The sequence below is a fragment of the Protomyctophum parallelum genome (assembly GCF_964188405.1).
Source record: "Protomyctophum parallelum genome assembly, chromosome: 9".
Taxonomy (NCBI): Eukaryota; Metazoa; Chordata; class Actinopteri; order Myctophiformes; family Myctophidae; genus Protomyctophum; species Protomyctophum parallelum.
Window position 1 is genome coordinate 8,161,786 of NC_139706.1, and position 18,867 is coordinate 8,180,652.

An 18,867-nucleotide genomic window follows, 5' to 3' on the forward strand; every position below is an offset into this window, starting at 1 on the left:
AATAGATAAGGCAATTTCTAATCTCAAAACAAATAAATCTCCAGGCAGTGATGGCCTACCAGCAGAATGGTTTAAAACCTTTCGGATTGAGATCTTGCCTTTACTCCTGACATCTTTTAATTTTACTCTTAAGGAGGGAGTAATCCCTCCCTCATGGAGCGAAGCAATTATAACAGTGATTCCTAAGGAGGGCAAAGATAAGGCCCTATGTGGCTCATATAGGCCAATATCTATTCTGAATGTTGATTATAAATTATATGCCTCAATCATGGCCCAACGCATGAACACCTTTTTGTCAGAGATCATCGAAACTTGCCAGACTGGCTTCATACGTGGCCGCCAAACACAAGACAATATAAGGCGGACTTTACATGTCATGAACCACATAAAACAACATAAAATAAGCTCTATTTTAGTAAGCCTCGATGCTTTTAAAGCATACGACACTGTTTCGTGGGACTTCCTGTTCCTGATACTTAAAAAATGTGGCTTTACTGAAGAATCAATTAAGTGTTTCAAAACTTTGTACACAAAACCCACAGCAAGAGTTAAAATAAATGGACACCTATCGAACCAATTCACTCTGTCACGTGGCGTCCGTCAAGGCTGCGTCTGCAGTCCAGGACTGTTCGCCATTTTTATAGAACCCCTGGCCCAGGCAATCAGAGAAGACCCTCAAATACAAGGAATCCCTATAAATGATGAGGAGCAGAAGCTGGCTTTATATGCAGATGATTTGTTAATTTATTTAAAAAATCCGGATAGATGCCTTCCCAAATTAATGAGCTCCTTGGAAATGTATGGTCGGTTCTCAGGCTATGAACTCAATGTGGATAAAACTCAGATACTCTCTTATAATTATAAGCCCTCAAAGGAAACAAAAGAGCTTTACCCTTTCAATTGGAACTCTAAATCAATTAAATATCTGGGAATAAGGTTGACTAAGGACCTATCTAAACTCTATGAAGCAAATTATCAACCCATAATCACACAAATTAAAAAAGATATTGAGAGATGGTCTCTGTCACCCTTGGACTTAAGTTCTAGAATAGAAGCAGTCAAGATGAATGTTATACCTAGGATATTATATTTCTTTCAGTCTCTACCAGTGGAGGTGCCTGCCAAACAGTTTTGTGAATGGGACAAAATGATATCTAGATTTATCTGGAACGGAAAAAAACCGAGAATCAGATTCCAAACTTTACAACTCCCTAAAGAAAGAGGGGGACTATCCCTTCCAAATTTGAGGGATTACTATTATGCGTCACAATTAAGACCTTTAATATGTTGGTGTGATGATAAATGCGAGGCAAAATGGAAAGCTTTGGAAATTAAATCAATCAACATCCCTATTCAGTCTTTAATTGGGAACAAAGACCAGGCTAAGTCATACTATGACATTTTAGACCCATTCACAATATTTACTTTAAATACTTGGTTCAAAGTCGTGAAACAGTTCAAAATGGAGAGGACAATCAGGGTGTTGAGGTGGCCCGCTTACGATCCAGATTTTAAGCCTGGTGTGTATGATCAAACTTTCAGGCGATGGGCTCGGTATGGTTTTTCCTCTTACAGTACTGCCATGAAAGGCAATGTGTTATTGAACTTTGAACAATTGAAAGATATGTGTATGTGCATAGATAACAAGGACTTTTTTAGATACCTCCAAATACGAGAGTACTTCATGGGGGAGGTGAAAGCATCCGAGCCGGTGGCCTCAAACGATCTCATACAGGTTTTTATTCAGGCATATAAGCATGAGTCCAAAAGAGTAGTATCCAGTATTTATAATGCCCTGGTTTCAGCTAGGGTTAACTCCACAGAGTACATTAAAACTAATTGGGAAAAAGAGCTGGAGATTACCATCACATCAGAAGAATGGGCAAACATGTGCAATACACAAATTACATCCACCAATTCAAGAATGTGGAGAGAATTCTGTTGGAAGAACCTCATGAGATTTTTTATTACCCCCAAAATTAAATCGAGACAACTGAAAACAGATCAGCCTTGCTGGAGACAGTGTGGCCACAAGGGAGCGGGCCACGCTCATATTTTCTGGTCTTGTCCTAAAATTCAGAAATACTGGCAGGACATCCATTCCACCTTGGAGACCATTCTGTGTTTTGAGATACCTCTGTCTGTTTCTTTTCTACTGTTGGGAAATATCCCTGAAGAGTTTCTAACACATGATAAATATTTAATCAAGATCCTCTTAGCAGCAAGTAAAAAAGCAATCACACGACGCTGGTGCCAGCAGGACCCACCAACGAAAGATCAATGGATGGACACTATTGAGGAACTGTATTCTATGGAAAAACTAACATTCATACTTAGACTACAAGAGGATAAATTCTATAAAAAGTGGGAAAAGTGGAATTTCTTCTCTCAGCCTAGCGATATTGCAATTGGATTTCATTGAAAGTTTTTTGTAATATGAGAAATGCAGCCTTTTTTTCCGTTTACTTTTTGTCTTTTTTCTTTCCGTATTGTCTTGTCAGTTGTGTATGTTTTTTCCTTCAATAAAAATTAAGTGAAAAAAAAAAAAAAAAATAGCAGACCTACAAGCTCGTATCGCGCCACTCGGTGGCGCGATATGAGCTTGTAGATCTGCTATTTTTCAATAGCTAAAGCATAACATGATGCTGACACCAAAATGGGTGCCCGGTCAGAATGGGTTAACCCATTTTGACCTGAGATCAGATTTAAAAAATGTCTTCTACATTCTGACAGGTTTCTGGGAAAAATAAAATAAAATAAAGGCGAAAGCATAAAAAAAAGAACATTGAATGAAGTTCAGGTCTCTTCTGATCCTGCGTCCACAGGAGAGTCGAGAGCAGGCGTTGGAGAGCCAGCTGGCCGCGGCGCGCTGGGCCAGCCTACAGGGGGCGCTGGAGGAGGCTCAGAGGATAGTGCAGGACTCCCTGGCCACGATAGACGACCCCGCACACACCAGCTGCACCAGCTCTGCAGGTCACAAACACCACACACACACACCAGCTGCACCAGCTCTGCAGGTCACAAACACCACACACACACCAGCTGCACCAGCTCTGCAGGTCACAAACACCACACACACACCAGCTGCACCAGCTCTGCAGGTCACAAACACACCAGCTCTGCAGGTCACAAACACACCAGCTGCACCAGCTCTGCAGGTCACAAACACCACACACACACCAGCTGCACCAGCTCTGCAGGTCACAAACACCACACACACACCAGCTGCACCAGCTCTGCAGGTCACAAACACACCAGCTCTGCAGGTCACAAACACCACACACACACCAGCTGCACCAGCTCTGCAGGTCACAAACACACCAGCTCTGCAGGTCACAAACACACCAGCTGCACCAGCTCTGCAGGTCACAAACACACCAGCTCTGCAGGTCACAAACACACCAGCTGCACCAGCTCTGCAGGTCACAAACACACCAGCTCTGCAGGTCACAAACACACCAGCTGCACCAGCTCTGCAGGTCACAAACACACCAGCTCTGCAGGTCACAAACACCACACACACACCAGCTGCACCAGCTCTGCAGGTCACAAACACCACAAACACACCAGCTGCATCAGCTCTGCAGGTCACAAACACCACAAACACACCAGCTGCACCAGCTCTGCAGGTCACAAACACCACAAACACACCAGCTGCATCAGCTCTGCAGGTCACAAACACCACAAACACACCAGCTGCATCAGCTTTACAGGTCACAAACACACCAGCTGCATCAGCTTTACAGGTCACAAACACACCAGCTGCATCAGCTCTGCAGGTCACAAACACACCAGCTGCATCAGCTCTGCAGGTCACAAACACACCAGCTGCATCAGCTCTGCAGGTCACAAACACCACAAACACACCAGCTGCATCAGCTCTGCAGGTCACAAACACCACAAACACACCAGCTGCACCAGCTCTGCAGGTCACAAACACCACAAACACACCAGCTGCACCAGCTCTGCAGGTCACAAACACCACAAACACACCAGCTGCATCAGCTCTGCAGGTCACAAACACACCAGCTCTGCAGGACACAAACACACCAGCTGCATCAGCTCTGCAGGTCACAAACACACCAGCTCTGCAGGACACAAACACACCAGCTCTGCAGGACACAAACACACCAGCTGCATCAGCTCTGCAGGTCACAAACACACCAGCTGCATCAGCTCTGCAGGTCACAAACACCACAAACACACCAGCTGCATCAGCTCTGCAGGACACAAACACACCAGCTGCATCAGCTCTGCAGGTCACAAACATCTGCTGAAACCACCTAACCACCAAAACATTTCAGGAAATGAAAAATATACATTTTTCAGAAAATGTAAAAAAGATGCAAACAATGCAATGCTGCCTCATCAAAGTTGGTATTTTGACTTTAAATATTGTCAATTACTTGCATGAGAGGGGGAGAGGTGGTGGAGTTAGCTGTTTTAGCAGACAGTTTGAGGGTCCAATGGAGTTAAGGGGTTTTGTCCGAAGCGCTTTTGACTACTTTTCCATTGGTTCACTTTCAATATCTTTTTAACCAACACACAGACGCAAAGGGTGTTCAATAGCATTAATTTATGAAAAATGACGTTTTCTCCCGACTGGAACGAAAAGTGCTTAATGCTGCAATATTGCTCTTCTCTCACTATGTCTGTCTCCCTTTCTGTCTGTAGATTATCTTGTATCACGGTGCCAGGCCTCCTTGGACTGTATGGACAGACTCCAGGCTGCTAAAGAGGCCTTCCTAGCAGACACCACAAGTAAGAGACTTGTGGTATATTTTCCCCCTAGCCAGCCGGGGTGCCTGATGGAGGGGAAAGGTACCGGTGTTCCTTCCACGCACTACATCCGGCCGGGGATACTCTCCCCTGTCAGGTGAAAAGAAGCAGCTTGGACTCCTCATGCATAGAAGGAAGCATGAGGTAAGTCCGCTGCACCCCCCCCCCCCCCCCCGCTGGTTGGCAGAGGAAGTGTAGCGCCCAGGATTACATTCGATAATTGACACTGGGTGAAAAAATGGGTTGCAAAATCGTGGGATAAAAATTTTAAAGAACAAAAAATAATAATAATTGATGACATCAATGCTGCCTTATATCCCATGGCTGAGAGGTCGGCCAGAGGCAAAAAGTGTGTGGTTGGCCTAGAGACGAGGCAGCCAATCAGGGCGATAGGTTGTCAGTACAGCCAATGAGAAACATAAGTCTCAACTACCGCAGAGAGAACATTGACCAGCTGTGTTTACACAGCAGCTGGTAAAAATTAAGTGTCAACTAAAATTGCTGGAGACTCCAGAGCTGGTAAATATCGCCCCACCCTCCCTGCAGATGTGTCAGAGCTGGTGCGAGCAGTGACTAAGTGTGGCCACCTTGTCGGAGACGCCATCGTCCAGGGCAGTGCCACCTCCCACATGGTGCCCGTAGAGCAAGCAGACGGTAAGGAAACCTCTTTGGTGTGGAGTCTGAGAGACTGACACAGGAGTGGATTTTCACTTAATCCCGGGATTAATACAAATTTCAATCCCTGGGAATCCTGAAAAAAATGCCATCCTCTAGTGTGGAGTTATTGGTGTCATATGCTCTATCCATAGCATATACAATTATATACAAATATGCACTTCCAAAACAAGCCTGTAAATGTTAAACGTGTTCATAAATGAATTTACACTAACAGGCAGCCTACTTTCAGTGTGTCCATTCTATTCACAATACATGTCTCATAATGCCTGCTGTGTTGTGTGTGTCTCTCTGCCAGCCCTGTCAGACAGTGTGAAGGCATGTGGAACGGAGGCCCTGTCTCTGCTAGGTTCCATGAAGGAACAGGAGAGTCTGGCCACGGCAGACAGCTCCAAGCTCCGCATGGCTCTGGAAGACATCCTCACCACCGCAGAGGTCTGGGTTTATCTTTGCTCTGTTAACATTGGGTTCCTTTTAGGGTCAGAAAATATCAAAATGGGGGCACAGGCTTATTATCATCGCCTGACTTCATTCCCACATGAGACAATAGTCGCCTTAGTCGGAGTGTATTTTTAAAAAGCCTCCAGGGTCACAGCGTGAGAATAATGTAATTGGGTCCTCTGCTGGAAAGCTTAGGGTAGTTGTACAGAAATTACATCATTATATTCAGCTGAGAAGGCGTTGCTTTTTCTGTTAAGAAATGGCGAGGCTAAATCTCATCAAATCGAAAACCACTGCAGTAAAGAGATGGTAGGAGTGCACCAGGATTGTGTGATGTATTGATAATTGATCATGTACCACACCTTGTACCGTGTGATGTATTGATAATTGATCATGTACCACACCTTGTACTCATGTGTGATGTATTGATAATTGATCCACACCTTGTACAGTATTGATAATTGATCATGTACCACACCTTGTATTGATAATTGATCATGTACCACACCTTGTACTCATGTGTGATGTATTGATAATTGATCCACACCTTGTACAGTATTGATAATTGATCATGTACCACACCTTGTATTGATAATTGATCATGTACCACACCTTGTATTGATAATTGATCATGTACCACACCTTGTATTGATAATTGATCATGTACCACACCTTGTATTGATAATTGATCATGTACCACACACCTTGTATTGATAATTGATCATGTACCACACCTTGTATTGATAATTGATCATGTACCACACCTTGTATTGATAATTGATCATGTACCACACCTTGTATTGATAATTGATCATGTACCACACCTTGTATTGATAATTGATCATGTACCACACCTTGTACCGTCTCATGTCTTTTAGAAACTGCGCCCTCGAGGGTTGGAACTGCAGCAAGGGGAGCTGGGAGATTTAGTGGAACAGGAAATGGCTGCCACCTCTGCCGCTGTTGAATCAGCTGCTGCCAGAATAGAGGTGTGTGTGTGTGTGTGTGTGTGTGTGTGTGTGTGTGTGTGTGTGTGTGTGTGTGTGTGTGTGTGTGTGTGTGTGTGTGTGTGTGTGTGTGTGTGTGTGTGTGTGTGTGTGTGTGTGTGTGTGTGTGTGTGTGTGTGTGTGTGTGTCTGTCTTCGCTTGCTTCAGTTGTGTACGTCAGTGGTTTTCAACCAGTGGTCCTTGAGGGGTTTCCAGGTGGTCCCCAGCTAAATGATGGAAAGTTGGTAACCAAATGGACCCTTGTTGATCTTTAACTATTGAGAGTGTAGAATTAAACCAAATGGACCCTTGTGGGTCCATTTGGTTTCATTTGACACTCTCAAGAGTTCAATCATTGTTAAACATCTGCGTTACTTAATTTACAAGTGTACACAATTAGAGAATGTAGAATAATTGTTATTTTGATCAACGTTATCTCTCTCTCTCGGTACCAACATCAATACAGCATGGAATTGTGGACAAAATCTTATCCAATGATAACAAAATATTGAGGCTAAATCTCATCAAATGTTGGTCTTGTGGCTCAAATGCTGAATAAATAATGAACCTTGATATGAAAAGGGTTGAAATCAACTGTGACAGTTCTGTACAGCAGTGGTTCTCAAAGATGGGTACAGGACCTTCAGGGTTCCAAATGAGTTATGTGGGTCCTTGAAATCAAAACGTTTGAAAACCACCGGTGTACAGAATAATAACCCTTTGTAGACGCGTGTGCGTGCGTGTGCGTCTGTGCTTTTTCCAGCACAATGTGTGTTGTTGTCGTTTCTTATCTGGGTTCTGTGTGTTCTACGTTACCTCAACAGGAAATGCTCAACAATTCGCGTGCGGTTGATACAGGAATTAAGATGGAGGTCAATGAGAGGTAAGTCACAAACGGCTTTGATAGTTCCAGAACAAACTGGAACTATCTTTCCCCACATTGTCCTAACGCAAAAAAAGGACAAAAAAACAAACTTTTACCACCATGCACCATGATTACAGGGACTCTTTACTACCATTTCTGAAGCAGTTAAAAAACAAAACACTGTAGACTTTCATTGACAATAACATCTGTTTTCTATTCACTGCTATGCTCTGAATCCAGAAATCGTCTTTTAAATACGTTGAAGAACTTGGCTCGGGCACCTAATAATTTACAAATTAAGCACTGCCTGTTGATGATGTTGTGGTATGCTAAAAGCTCTTCTTCATTCCCTGTACTTGGAAGTGGAAGTGATTTAGGAAAGACATTAAGAACATGTTTTTCCTAACCCACTACCGTGTGAATAAGCTGTGTTAAAGAAGAAAGAATTACTTTGAACTAAAAACGTTTACAAACCGACAAGCCTAATTTCTTTTGAGTGGTGCAACCACTCCAAAGAACAGCAATGTCCGTGTTCACCTATGTGTTCACCTATGTGTCCGTGTGACGTTAATGAGCACCAGTATGACTATTAGTACCAGTAGGGGCGCTGTTGTGCCAGAAACAGAGAGAGGGAGTGCTGCACTATTGCCTGCTAATGAGAGAGAGGGGGGGGGGGGGTGTTGCACCACTCAGTTCACACAGGTGTGATTTTGTTTTTCCTAATTGGAAATTCCATCTTTTTCTGACTTGATTAGATGTGCGTTGTGCTTGTTTAACTGTAGCGTTTCCCTCACTGAGCGGACGTGTGGCCAAATAATGCTTTTTGACAGTAAAAATCTCAAGGGCTTTGGCTGAATGTAATTAAGGGACATAACCGAGTAAATCTGTGCTCAGACAAGTCTATGGCTCAGACCTTGCAATAAGAAAGAAATAATGTGTTCTGGCGCCCCCTGCAGGATCCTGGCCTCGTGTACAGAGCTGATGCAGGCTATTAAGGAGTTGGTGTTGTCTTCCAAACATCTGCAAAGGGACATTGTTGAGAGTGGCAGGGTGAGTAGCATAATGCAAGAGTTGTAAAATAACATTTTGGGGCCCCAATTTGTTGTGCTTCCCTGATATCCATACAGACTGGTGTAAGAAATGTGAATGGTTAAAGTATTCACCATTGTGAAGAATATTGATATTGATGTTTATATATATTTCCTTGATCATTTCTTCGTGTCCTCTTTTCGTGTTACTTTCCCCCAAGATTTTTAGACGAGCAGAAGCGAAGAAGTTTCCAACACATTTGGAGTATTTTGCTGCATCGTCATATCACATCGCCCTTTAGCGTACTATGAGTTGCACTGAGTGAGATACTCAAATGGAGTCTCTCTCTCTTGTCCTTTCAGGGAGCAGCTTCCATGAAGGAATTCTATGCCAAGAACTCCCGTTGGACCGAGGGCCTGATCTCTGCCTCTAAAGCAGTGGGATGGGGCGCCACCGTCATGGTGTAAGTATAACCCCTTCTGACCTGAGATCAGATTCTGCCTCTAAAGCAGTGGGATGGGGCGCCACAATCATGGTGTAAGTATAACCCATTCTGACCTGAGATCAGATTCTGCCTCTAAAGCAGTGGGGTGGGGCGCCACAATCATGGTGTAAGTATAACCCATTCTGACCTGAGATCAGATTCTGCCTATAAAGCAGTGGGGTGGGGCGCCACAGTCATGGTGCAAGTAATAAGTATAAGCATGCTTTCTTCTGCTCTCCAGTTGTCTGTCTTGCATTTGTTATGACTGTGTACTGTACTGTATATTCAGTATTTTTGCATCAGGGTTTCCCACGGCCATGAAATTCCTGGAAATATTTAGAAATTAAAAAAACATTTTCCAGTCCTGGAAAAGGTTTCCAGGGGTCCTGGAATTTATCAAGGGTCATGGGAAAATAGTTGTCTTTGCATTAATTCGTTTTTGGCTATTGATTTTGTAAATAAAAAACATTTTCCAAAACATTATACGGAATAAGTTATTAATTTAACTTTAAGTTAAGTTAATTATAAGTCGTTATTCACCTAACGGGCAGTTTGATTGCAGTCTACTGTGTACCAATATGTGACAAAAATATCGGATCTATCATTTGGCAAGACATTTGGAATAGCATTCTATATTCTATGCTCTATTGTTGCTACACTGCCTGTCTTTGGGAATTGCACATAGGAGTAAGAGACTCATTATGGCGTTGAATGATTTATGATTGTTACATAGGACGGGAAATTGGGTTAAATATTCTGGAAAAGTTTTGGAAATTCACTGGTAAAATTGTGTGGGAACCCTGTTGCATACAGCTGCATTTGTTGCATGAAATGAAAGATAGCCGCAAAGTGCTCTTTGTTTAAAAAACACATCTGAAATAAAGAAAATTAGGGATGCACCGAAAGGGAAATTCTTAGCCGAAAACCGAATACCCAATAGGAAACAGTTGGCCGAAAACCAAAGACAGAATATCCTAATATGATTAATATTATATATCTTTTTTCCTACCATTGCTGTCATGGCCGTACCTTAAAGCTACATGATTTATGGCAAAATAAATGGTTATGGCAAAACTTAACTTAAATAATAATCACTATTATGGGTCCATAAAACATTTATTCAGCTCTTTTGAATGCATTGATTGCATACACGGTAATATTTTCTGCCTATTGGGGCCGAAACCGAATAGGCCGAAAATGCATTTTTTGCCATTTTCTGTCGAATATTTTCTGTGGCCGAATATTCGGTGCATCACTAAAGAAAATAAGTAAAAGTAGTGAGTGAGTCTCTGCTGTGTTGTGACCCAACAGGGACGCTGCAGATCTGGTCGTGCAAGGCAAAGGGAAGTTTGAGGAGCTCATGGTGTGTTCGCATGAAATCGCTGCCAGCACAGCACAACTAGTGGCTGCATCCAAGGTAAGACATTCTGTGGCGTACGTTCGGTCAAAATGGCCGATCTACAATCTCACAGCGGGGCACATCGTGAGCAGGTAGATATGCAAATTAGACGTACCCCGATCAGGTTTTTTGGGGGCGATCACAGATTGTTTTTAATAACAATCTTGTGCGTAAGGGTCTGCCAGTTTTGTTCAAATGATCTGTCCCTGTTTTTGGCTAATGTTCCTCTCAGGAAAAGAAATCCTATCAAACACATGTTTGGCAGACCCCTGATAGTAGCTCTGATGACCCCCTAGGGGTCCTGGACCCCCTGTTGTGAAGACCCCTGCTCTAGAGAGATGCCCCTTCAGCCAGCTGGCCCTGGAACACTGTGGCCAAACACAAGCAGAGCCACCAGATAGAAAACTCACTGGACTAAACCAAATTATAAAACAGCAACCCAAAACCACCAAAAGCAGAGCAAACTAGAATGCTATTTGGCCGAAACAGAGAATACGCCGTAGCAGAATACCCGAGCACTGTGACCGACCCAAAACAAAGAAAAATGTTTACTAGGGTTAAGACTCACCTGTGGCTTCCCTCTGTGAGGTTAGGGTTGAGAAGTTGGGGTTAGTGTTATTGTTGTAATGTCCGACACACACTCGCTATTTCTCACACTGTATTTGCTAGACCGCTCTTGACTCGTCCTCTGCTCGCCTCCCTCCCTTCTCCCTCCCTCCCTCCCTCCCTTCTCCCTCCCTCCCTCCCTCCCTTCTCCCTCCCTCCCTCCCGTCCATCTCCTTCTCTGCTCTACCCACAGGTAAAGGCGGACAAAGACAGTGCCAACCTGGCCCGTCTACGGACGGCTTCCAAAGGGGTGACCCAGGCCACCGCCGCCGTCGTGGCCTCCACCAAGTCTGCCAAGTCCCAGATCGAGGAGAAAGGTGAGCGGATCCCTTCAACTGAATGGATATTATAATGTGTTGGCTGATTGAGCTGCACCGAGTGCCACGCTCATAGCATGGCAATCGGTGGCAATTCCGTCCGGAGTGCTTGCTCATTAGAGGAACTCCAAATATCACCTACAGCTCTGCATCAATGTAATAAACATGCGTTGTGAGCCATGATGTCACACGTTTTGCGGATTCATCGTTTTGCCCGTTTACATGGAGACGGGAGGAAACGGGTTTTCAAAGATTTCCACTCTGGAAGGTGTTTTCACTTTGTTGCGTTTTCACCTCCTGAGAACGCCGTTCTCGTCTAAAGGGACCCCAGCAAACGATACTTTATTTTGCCGTTTTCTATGAACGCCGTTCTCGTCTAAAAGGGGCCTCAAATTTTGAGGACATTACTAAAAGTTATATAGCATAATAATATGATTAGTGTGTAAATGCATGACTTCACCGGTGGTGTTCTCTTTGGCTTTGTGTTTACATTATAGACGTAATGGACTTTTCCAGTATGACGCTCACACAGATCAAACGACAAGAGATGGACTCACAGGTAAGGATCACAATAACCCAGATGACCCTGGCAGAAAATATTTTCAGATGGGGGTCTGCAGAGAAATACAAGTTAATGTGAGAGTCCTTGACATGAAGAAGTTTGAGAACCACTGCCTTATAGAAGGAATGATACACATCATGCAATGAGATTGTTCTGTCCGTCTTCAGGTTATGGTTCTAGAGCTGGAGACTCGTCTGCAGAAGGAGCGGGAACGTCTGGGCGAGCTGAGGAAGAAGCACTACGAGCTGGCTGGGGCGGCAGAGGGCTGGGGCGACGAGGAGGAAGGTGAGGAGGCTGGGGTGGCAGAGGGCTGGGGTGGCAGAGGGCTGGGTGGCAGAGGGCTGGGGTGGCAGAGGGCTGGGTGGCAGAGGGCTGGGTGGCAGAGGGCTGGGGTGATGAGGAGGAAGGTGAGGAGGCTGGGGTGGCAGAGGGCTGGGTTGGCAGAGGGCTGGGGTGGCAGAGGGCTGGGTGGCAGAGGGCTTGGGTGGCAGAGGGCTGGGGTGGCAGAGGGCTTGGGTGGCAGAGGGCTGGGTGGCAGAGGGCTGGGTGGCAGAGGGCTGGGTGGCAGTAGAGGGCTGGGTGGCAGAGGGCTGGGGTGAGGAGGAGGAAGGTGAGGCAGAGGAGAATAATGTAGTAATTGAAGTAAAACATTTGAATGGTTATTAGTTAGTAACGGGCGGCAGTGACTCAGGGGTAGTGTGGCCGGTAGCGTCTGTGTATTATGAGATCATGTGAACACTTAAACTCTCTCTCTCTCTCTCTCTCTCTGGTGTGTCTTGTCTCCACAGCTACCGGCTGAGAGCCCAGTCAGCTCCCCATGCCTCCCTGCCCTGAGAGCCCAGTCAGCTCCCCATGCCTCCCTGCCCTCAACCAGAAGACGTCAGGCTTCTGTCTGCCTCTCCCCGTTTACAGTACACACACGTTTATACACACTCTTCAGTCTTTTTCTTCCTTTTCTTTACTTTTCTTTTCGTTTGTTTGTTTGTTTGTAAATCCAAGCCAAATAAAACGGTGCTTCTTTTTCTAAAAACCGGTTTAGAAAAAAAAGAAAAAAAACTCCTCCTCCTCCAGTGTACAAAACGAGGACAGCACCGAGGATTGTGCAAACGAGGAGGGAGGGACGGCGATGGATGGATGGATGGACGAACGGACTAATCAGCTCCTTCCGTTCCTTTCCTTTCCTACCCCCCCCCCCCCCCCCCCCCCAAGGACTGTTGGTGATTGCAGCCGACACGTCGATGTCAGATAATTTATTTTACCTTTTTCTTTTTCGCCCAGTTCCCCTAAATGTTTTTACTTTAAAACGGAGCACCATCAATGGAGGAGATACGACGAGCACAACGTTCTACGACATGAGGCATCCCAGGATGCATTGCACAAGGGCCCCGAACCCTTCAGTAATGGAAGGATGGATGGATCAGTGACTGTTTGCCATTAATGACCCCTCCCTCCCTCCGATCCACCCCTCTCTCTCTCTCTCTCTCTCTCTCTCTCTCTCTCTGCCCTTCCAGAAGACGTGTCTCTGTGAAACATAGATGATGACGGCATGCGTTCTCTCGCACTAACAAAATGTGTTTTTGTTCCACGTTGTTTCGTAGGGTTGTGAAGTCGTGCACTGTGCCATAGTGAGCCCCGCCCGACCTGTCGCTGTTCCCCTCCCAGATAATCCCCTCGTCACCCTTTCAAGTAGCCTCGGAAACCCAGACGTTTTATTTTCAAGTAACCCCAGTGGGCTACGTTTGCTTCTTTTCTTCTTTCCTCACCTGTGAGTTCTTACCTCTATATAATCCAGCTGGGTTACTGGACTCTCTCTGCCTTTCACCTCCAGTATATTTTAACCACTTAAGCCCTATTTGGAAACAAATAACACATGTTCAAATGATTTTGTCAAGCTTGACATTGCAACGAGCTATTTCAATGCGACTGCTTGTAGAACTGTTGTTTTTCAAAACATTTTATTCTTGTCATTGTTTTTAGAAAATTTGCCTATAATAATGACATGCCCAAACGCCAGGGTTGAAGTTATTAACGACCATGACTGTTTTGTGAGCTGACAGAAGCTCATACATGTTTGTGCAGGGTTTAAGACACTGCACCCAATCATTCTGGAGTCGTTTCAGAACGTTTTAGGCCAAGAGCAGACTAATTCCTGTGAATCCAAGACTGAGGTATAGTGCATCATGGATGGACATGAATCACTTCCTGACCCATTAGCAGAGAGTAGCATTGTTCAGAGACACTAACATGGGTTCATTGTCCTGCAGCTTCCTCTGTAGTGAAGATTAGAACATATGGTAGTGTCATTCGATGTCGCTTGGCAAAATATAATGGTTTTCCAACTGAAAATTACATGCAGTAATCCTGGTCTCTATACTGCCTCCCCCTGGCCAGCCCGGGAGAGTGCCTGATGGAGGGGAAAGGAACTGGTTGGAATAACGTGTTCCTTCCACGCGCTACTGTACGTCCAACCAGGGGAAACTCCCCCCTGTCAGGTGAAAAGAAGCAGCTTGGACTCCTCTCATGCACTGAAGGAAGCATGAGGTCAGTCCGTTGCTCTCCCCAGGTTGGCAGAGGAAGTGTAGTGCCCAGGATTACATTAGATAATTATTGACACTGGGTGAAAAAATATATAAAAGAAGCGTGACCCTCAGAGCAAAACATCGCCTATGACACTTTGGTTCTCACATTCTGAACTCCTAATGCCATATTGTCCTAATGATGACTACGTAGTTGGAATAGATACAGGGAGAGTGGGCATCTAAACATTGTGGGCACCTCGATGTTAATGTGGCTGTTTCTGTAGCCTGCCGGGAAGTAGAAGCAGGTACCAGAGTGGTGCAGAAATCATTCTGCCTGAATTCTTCAACATGGACGTTGACAAGAAATACGGTACCTTAACCAGCATGACAAAGTGCCAAAGCAAAGCCAACATGGCCGATTAAACATTGAGGAGGTGCTCACAATGTGTAGGTGGCCACTCTTCCAGTTACCTCTAGGCTAGAAGAACACTCCTGATAATGGTGACAATCCCTGTGGGCGTATTCCACGAAATAAGACTGCTCATGAATAAAAGTTGCGACTTTCTTAAACAAGTACTTTACAAAATATTTTGTAAAATTCAAACTTTAATGTTTTTTAAAGACATGACCCTCATATTTAGGTATTACAAAATCACATGAACCTGCTTCTTCAAATACCTCACCGGAGTGTTATTTGATCATACAACAATAGACCCTTGATTCACTGTGAAATATGCACTACATTTCTTGGACCATGATTCAGAATTGGCCGCTGAAATAATTCTCACAAACACTGTTCGTAGCTTTCTGTATCTTTCCCAAAGGCCAAGTAGCTGTGTTTTTGTAAGACACAAAGACCTTTTTATTTGATATATTATTACCCCTTTGTTTTAGGTTGTCAGTAATTATGTATCCTTCCCAGTTTTTCCATTCAATTAAATACAGCTGGTGATGAAACGAAAGCCCTTCATTACCTTGTCTCGCAACCTGTGTAAATGATTTTGGCCTACAGAGGGCGGTGTTTCACAGTGGGGGGAAAGGCTAAGCTCTCCAGTTATGCTATGAGTGCTTTTGACTTTGGCTTTTTGTGAAAAGACTCAACATGCTCAACAAGTTGTTGTTGTTGGGAAAACCATGAGATGAGTATAGGCAGTAATCTAAAAATAAACATCACAGTACCTTCTTCCTGTGTAATAATGACTATTATAACGAGTATAATACTCACGAATTGTGTCTTCCTCTGTGTCTTAACACTAGTTTGTACCGCGCTGCTTCGGCTGTGTATTTAAAAAAAAGAAAAGTTGTGACACTGGGTATTTAATTAACAGATCTCTGTCCGATTGTCTTTGCAAATCATGTTGTTTGTGTCGGGTTTTACTGTAACTGACTCTGAGCGTGAGATATGGAGGGTGTTACTGTGTACAATTATACTGCCAAGTAAGATGTCAAGTCATACAGTAGGACGGTATACACTGAATTGACGTTCAAATACTTTCCTAGGGGTTTTTGGCTAACATTTTCAGCTATTGTATTGATTGAACTGTGTGGTAAACTCAATCCATCTCCATGTAGACAACAAATGCAAAGAATTAATTAGCAAATATTGTCGATTGAAGGTATTTAATTATAATTGTAGCCCTTTGCTCTGTCCATTTGATAAGACCAGGGCAAAAACAGCACCCGAATTTCTTATACAAAAAGAGAAGGTGAAAAACTAAACCGCTTTGGGCTTGATGAATCGGTTCAACATAATTGAAAATCGTATTCAGTTCTATTTTGTTTGCCCAAATCATTTCTTGTTGACGTCTCTCTCTGTCTTTCATTCTTTCTATCTCTCCGTCTCTCTCACTCACTTAAGCCTGACTCCTACTCTGTCGCACGTCGGCGTGTGGCACTCTAAACATAGCTGATCTACAAGCTCACAAATGCTCACAGCACCGATATTTTTGGTGTGCGCGACACCGGCACGCAACTAACCCATTAGGACCTGAGACCAGGTTCTACAAAATGTCTTCTAAATCAGTTTTATGAAAAACCTGTGTCTATGTCAGCGCTTCTCAAACTGTTTCATGTCAAGGTCCCCAAGAATTATACGCAATTGCCCGCCGATCCCCATCTGAAAATGTTGCTTCAGCAGGGACTCCCCAAAAGCAAAGTTACAATTACGCTACAATAATATATATTCAAATATTTGCACACGTCTTCACGCATTTTCAAAAATAGCAGATCTACAAGCTCGCAGCGTGGTAGATCTGCTATTTTTCAACAGCTATAAAGTATAAAATTATGGCTAAATGTTTTGTGACACAGATGCGTTCCAGGTCCTAATGGGTTCCAAACACAGATCAGGCACCACTCGCTCTCTCTCTCTTTCTCTACTGGGTTCGTGACTGTAGTTCTACCAGCTCGGCCAGCCTTTCAACTGCCTCACACTGTAGTAAAGGAGAAATTAAATACTCAAGTAACATTGAAATACACATCTTTGTATGATATAATACTAAATCTATGTTGGATGGGTTTGTTTTATTTTTACAGTTTTTAAAAATAAATATTTCAACTCATTAATACACACCTGTGCCTGACTGTAATTTTTTGAGGGGCGTTAGGCCCTCCTATATCCAGCTTTTGGTGTATGTTCACGACCATTGTCCTGACCTATACACAAACATGAACTTCCCATTGACAATGAATGGAGAATGTTACGCCATAGTGTCTGAGCAAATAGGCGTAGTGTCTAAATGACGTTATGATGATGTACGATGATTAAGAGCACCCCTCACTTCACACGGGTGTGATTTGTCTTTTTTGGTGGTCACTGGTTGAGGCGTCATACGCTTACTCCGTCATAGAACTTGAAAATAATTTATAATAAGTTATTTTTGGCAAGCGGAGAAAACTAAGCCACGGCATCTCATCCTTAACCCATTCTGACCGGGCACCCATTTTGGTGTTGGCATCATGTTTTGCTTTAGCTATTTAAAAATAGCAGATCTACAAGCTCATATCGCGCCACCGAGTGGCGCGATACGAGCTTGTAGGTCTGCTATTTTTGAAAAATCGAAGAGCGACTGACATTTTTAGAATCTGATCTCAGGTCAGAATGGGTTAATGGCCTGCTTTGATATTCATGAACGTAATTAGGGAAATGGATATTGAAATTATGGGGCTTGTCTTGTTGACAGGTGATATAATGTAACTGTTGCATCGGGGACGTGCAGGGTACAGATAGAATCCTAATGCATTGAATAGATTTTGGGCCGTATAAATAATTTTCCAGTAAAAGCTTTGGGTTGTAACCTTATAGCCTAGATCTGCTATTTTTAGAAAAATGTTTGAAAATGTATGGACATTCTTTTTCAACATGGAAACGAGTGACGATTATGCAAAGAATAATTGCGATCATTAATCTCAAATACTGTAATTGCGAGCAGGCGATTATGTAGTAACTGCATGTGACGGGCCTATTGTTTTCTGGTATATTCTTGCTGAACAGGTCGGGAATCGTAATGAGATGGTGGGATGTATGAATGCGAAAGAAGGAAGATCTTTCTTTTAATCAGGCAGTAAAGTGGCCCCACCTGTACTTTTTTCTTTTAATCAGGCAGTAAAGTGGCCCCACCTGTACTGTTCCCAACATTCCTCTTTTTAATGTCAGTGGTGGAAAAAGTACTAAAAGAAGTAATGTTTTACTTAAGTAAAAGTATCAATACTGCAATTTAGAAATACTCCATTTCAAGTTAAAGTCTGGATACTTGTAACAGAGTAAAAGTACAAAAGTATTGGCATCAAAATGTACTCGTTACGCAGAATGTCTCATTTCATGTTTTCATGTGTTTAAAAATCTTTTGAAAATAGCAGATCTACAAGCTCACAATGCGTCTCATCGCGAGCTTGCAGATCGCCTTATTTTCAAATGGTCGAAATGTATATAGGGCTGAAGTAGTTAATGTACATTTTTTAATATTAACAAAATCTACAAATTAGTAGTAAATGTACAGGAAATTGGAAATACTCCAGTAAAGTACAAATATCTCAAAATTTTAACTTGAGTACTACAGTACCGCCACTCACTGCTTGTAAATGTACCGCCACTCACTGCTTAACCCATTCTGACCTGAGATCAGATTCATACGAGGTTTCCGCCGGACACACGCTGGTCTGACGAACCCATTCTGACCTGAGATCAGATTCTAAAAATGTCAGTC

The 18,867-nt window shown here is 43.6% G+C and overlaps 1 protein-coding gene and 1 long non-coding RNA gene across 4 annotated transcripts in view; one reads left to right on the forward strand and one right to left on the reverse strand.

Moving 5' to 3' along the window:
• hip1 (huntingtin interacting protein 1) overlaps positions 1-14,243 on the forward strand; it is a 67,859-nt gene extending 53,616 nt beyond the window's left edge. For 2 of the 3 annotated variants that reach the window (XM_083773893.1, XM_083773894.1), the window contains exons 19-31: positions 2,826-2,973; positions 4,675-4,761; positions 5,326-5,433; positions 5,753-5,889; positions 6,774-6,884; positions 7,706-7,764; positions 8,703-8,796; positions 9,138-9,238; positions 10,571-10,676; positions 11,458-11,581; positions 12,079-12,140; positions 12,311-12,442; positions 12,981-14,243. In XM_083773893.1, the coding sequence (XP_083630019.1) occupies positions 2,826-2,973; positions 4,675-4,761; positions 5,326-5,433; positions 5,753-5,889; positions 6,774-6,884; positions 7,706-7,764; positions 8,703-8,796; positions 9,138-9,238; positions 10,571-10,676; positions 11,458-11,581; positions 12,079-12,140; positions 12,311-12,442; positions 12,981-13,298 (1,587 nt within the window). In that variant the 3' untranslated portion in view covers positions 13,299-14,243. Of the gene's footprint in view, positions 1-2,825; positions 2,974-4,674; positions 4,762-5,325; positions 5,434-5,752; positions 5,890-6,773; positions 6,885-7,705; positions 7,765-8,702; positions 8,797-9,137; positions 9,239-10,570; positions 10,677-11,457; positions 11,582-12,078; positions 12,141-12,310; positions 12,443-12,931 lie in introns of all 3 variants that reach the window. The other variant, XM_083773895.1, reaches the window with a different exon arrangement.
• Positions 13,328-17,225, reverse strand: LOC310864979. Its single transcript, XR_014569780.1, has 2 exons — positions 16,565-17,225; positions 13,328-16,525 (listed from the first exon to the last, which is right to left on the reverse strand). It is a non-coding gene; the product is annotated as an uncharacterized lncRNA (long non-coding RNA).
• Between the last annotated feature and the right edge of the window lie 1,642 nt (positions 17,226-18,867).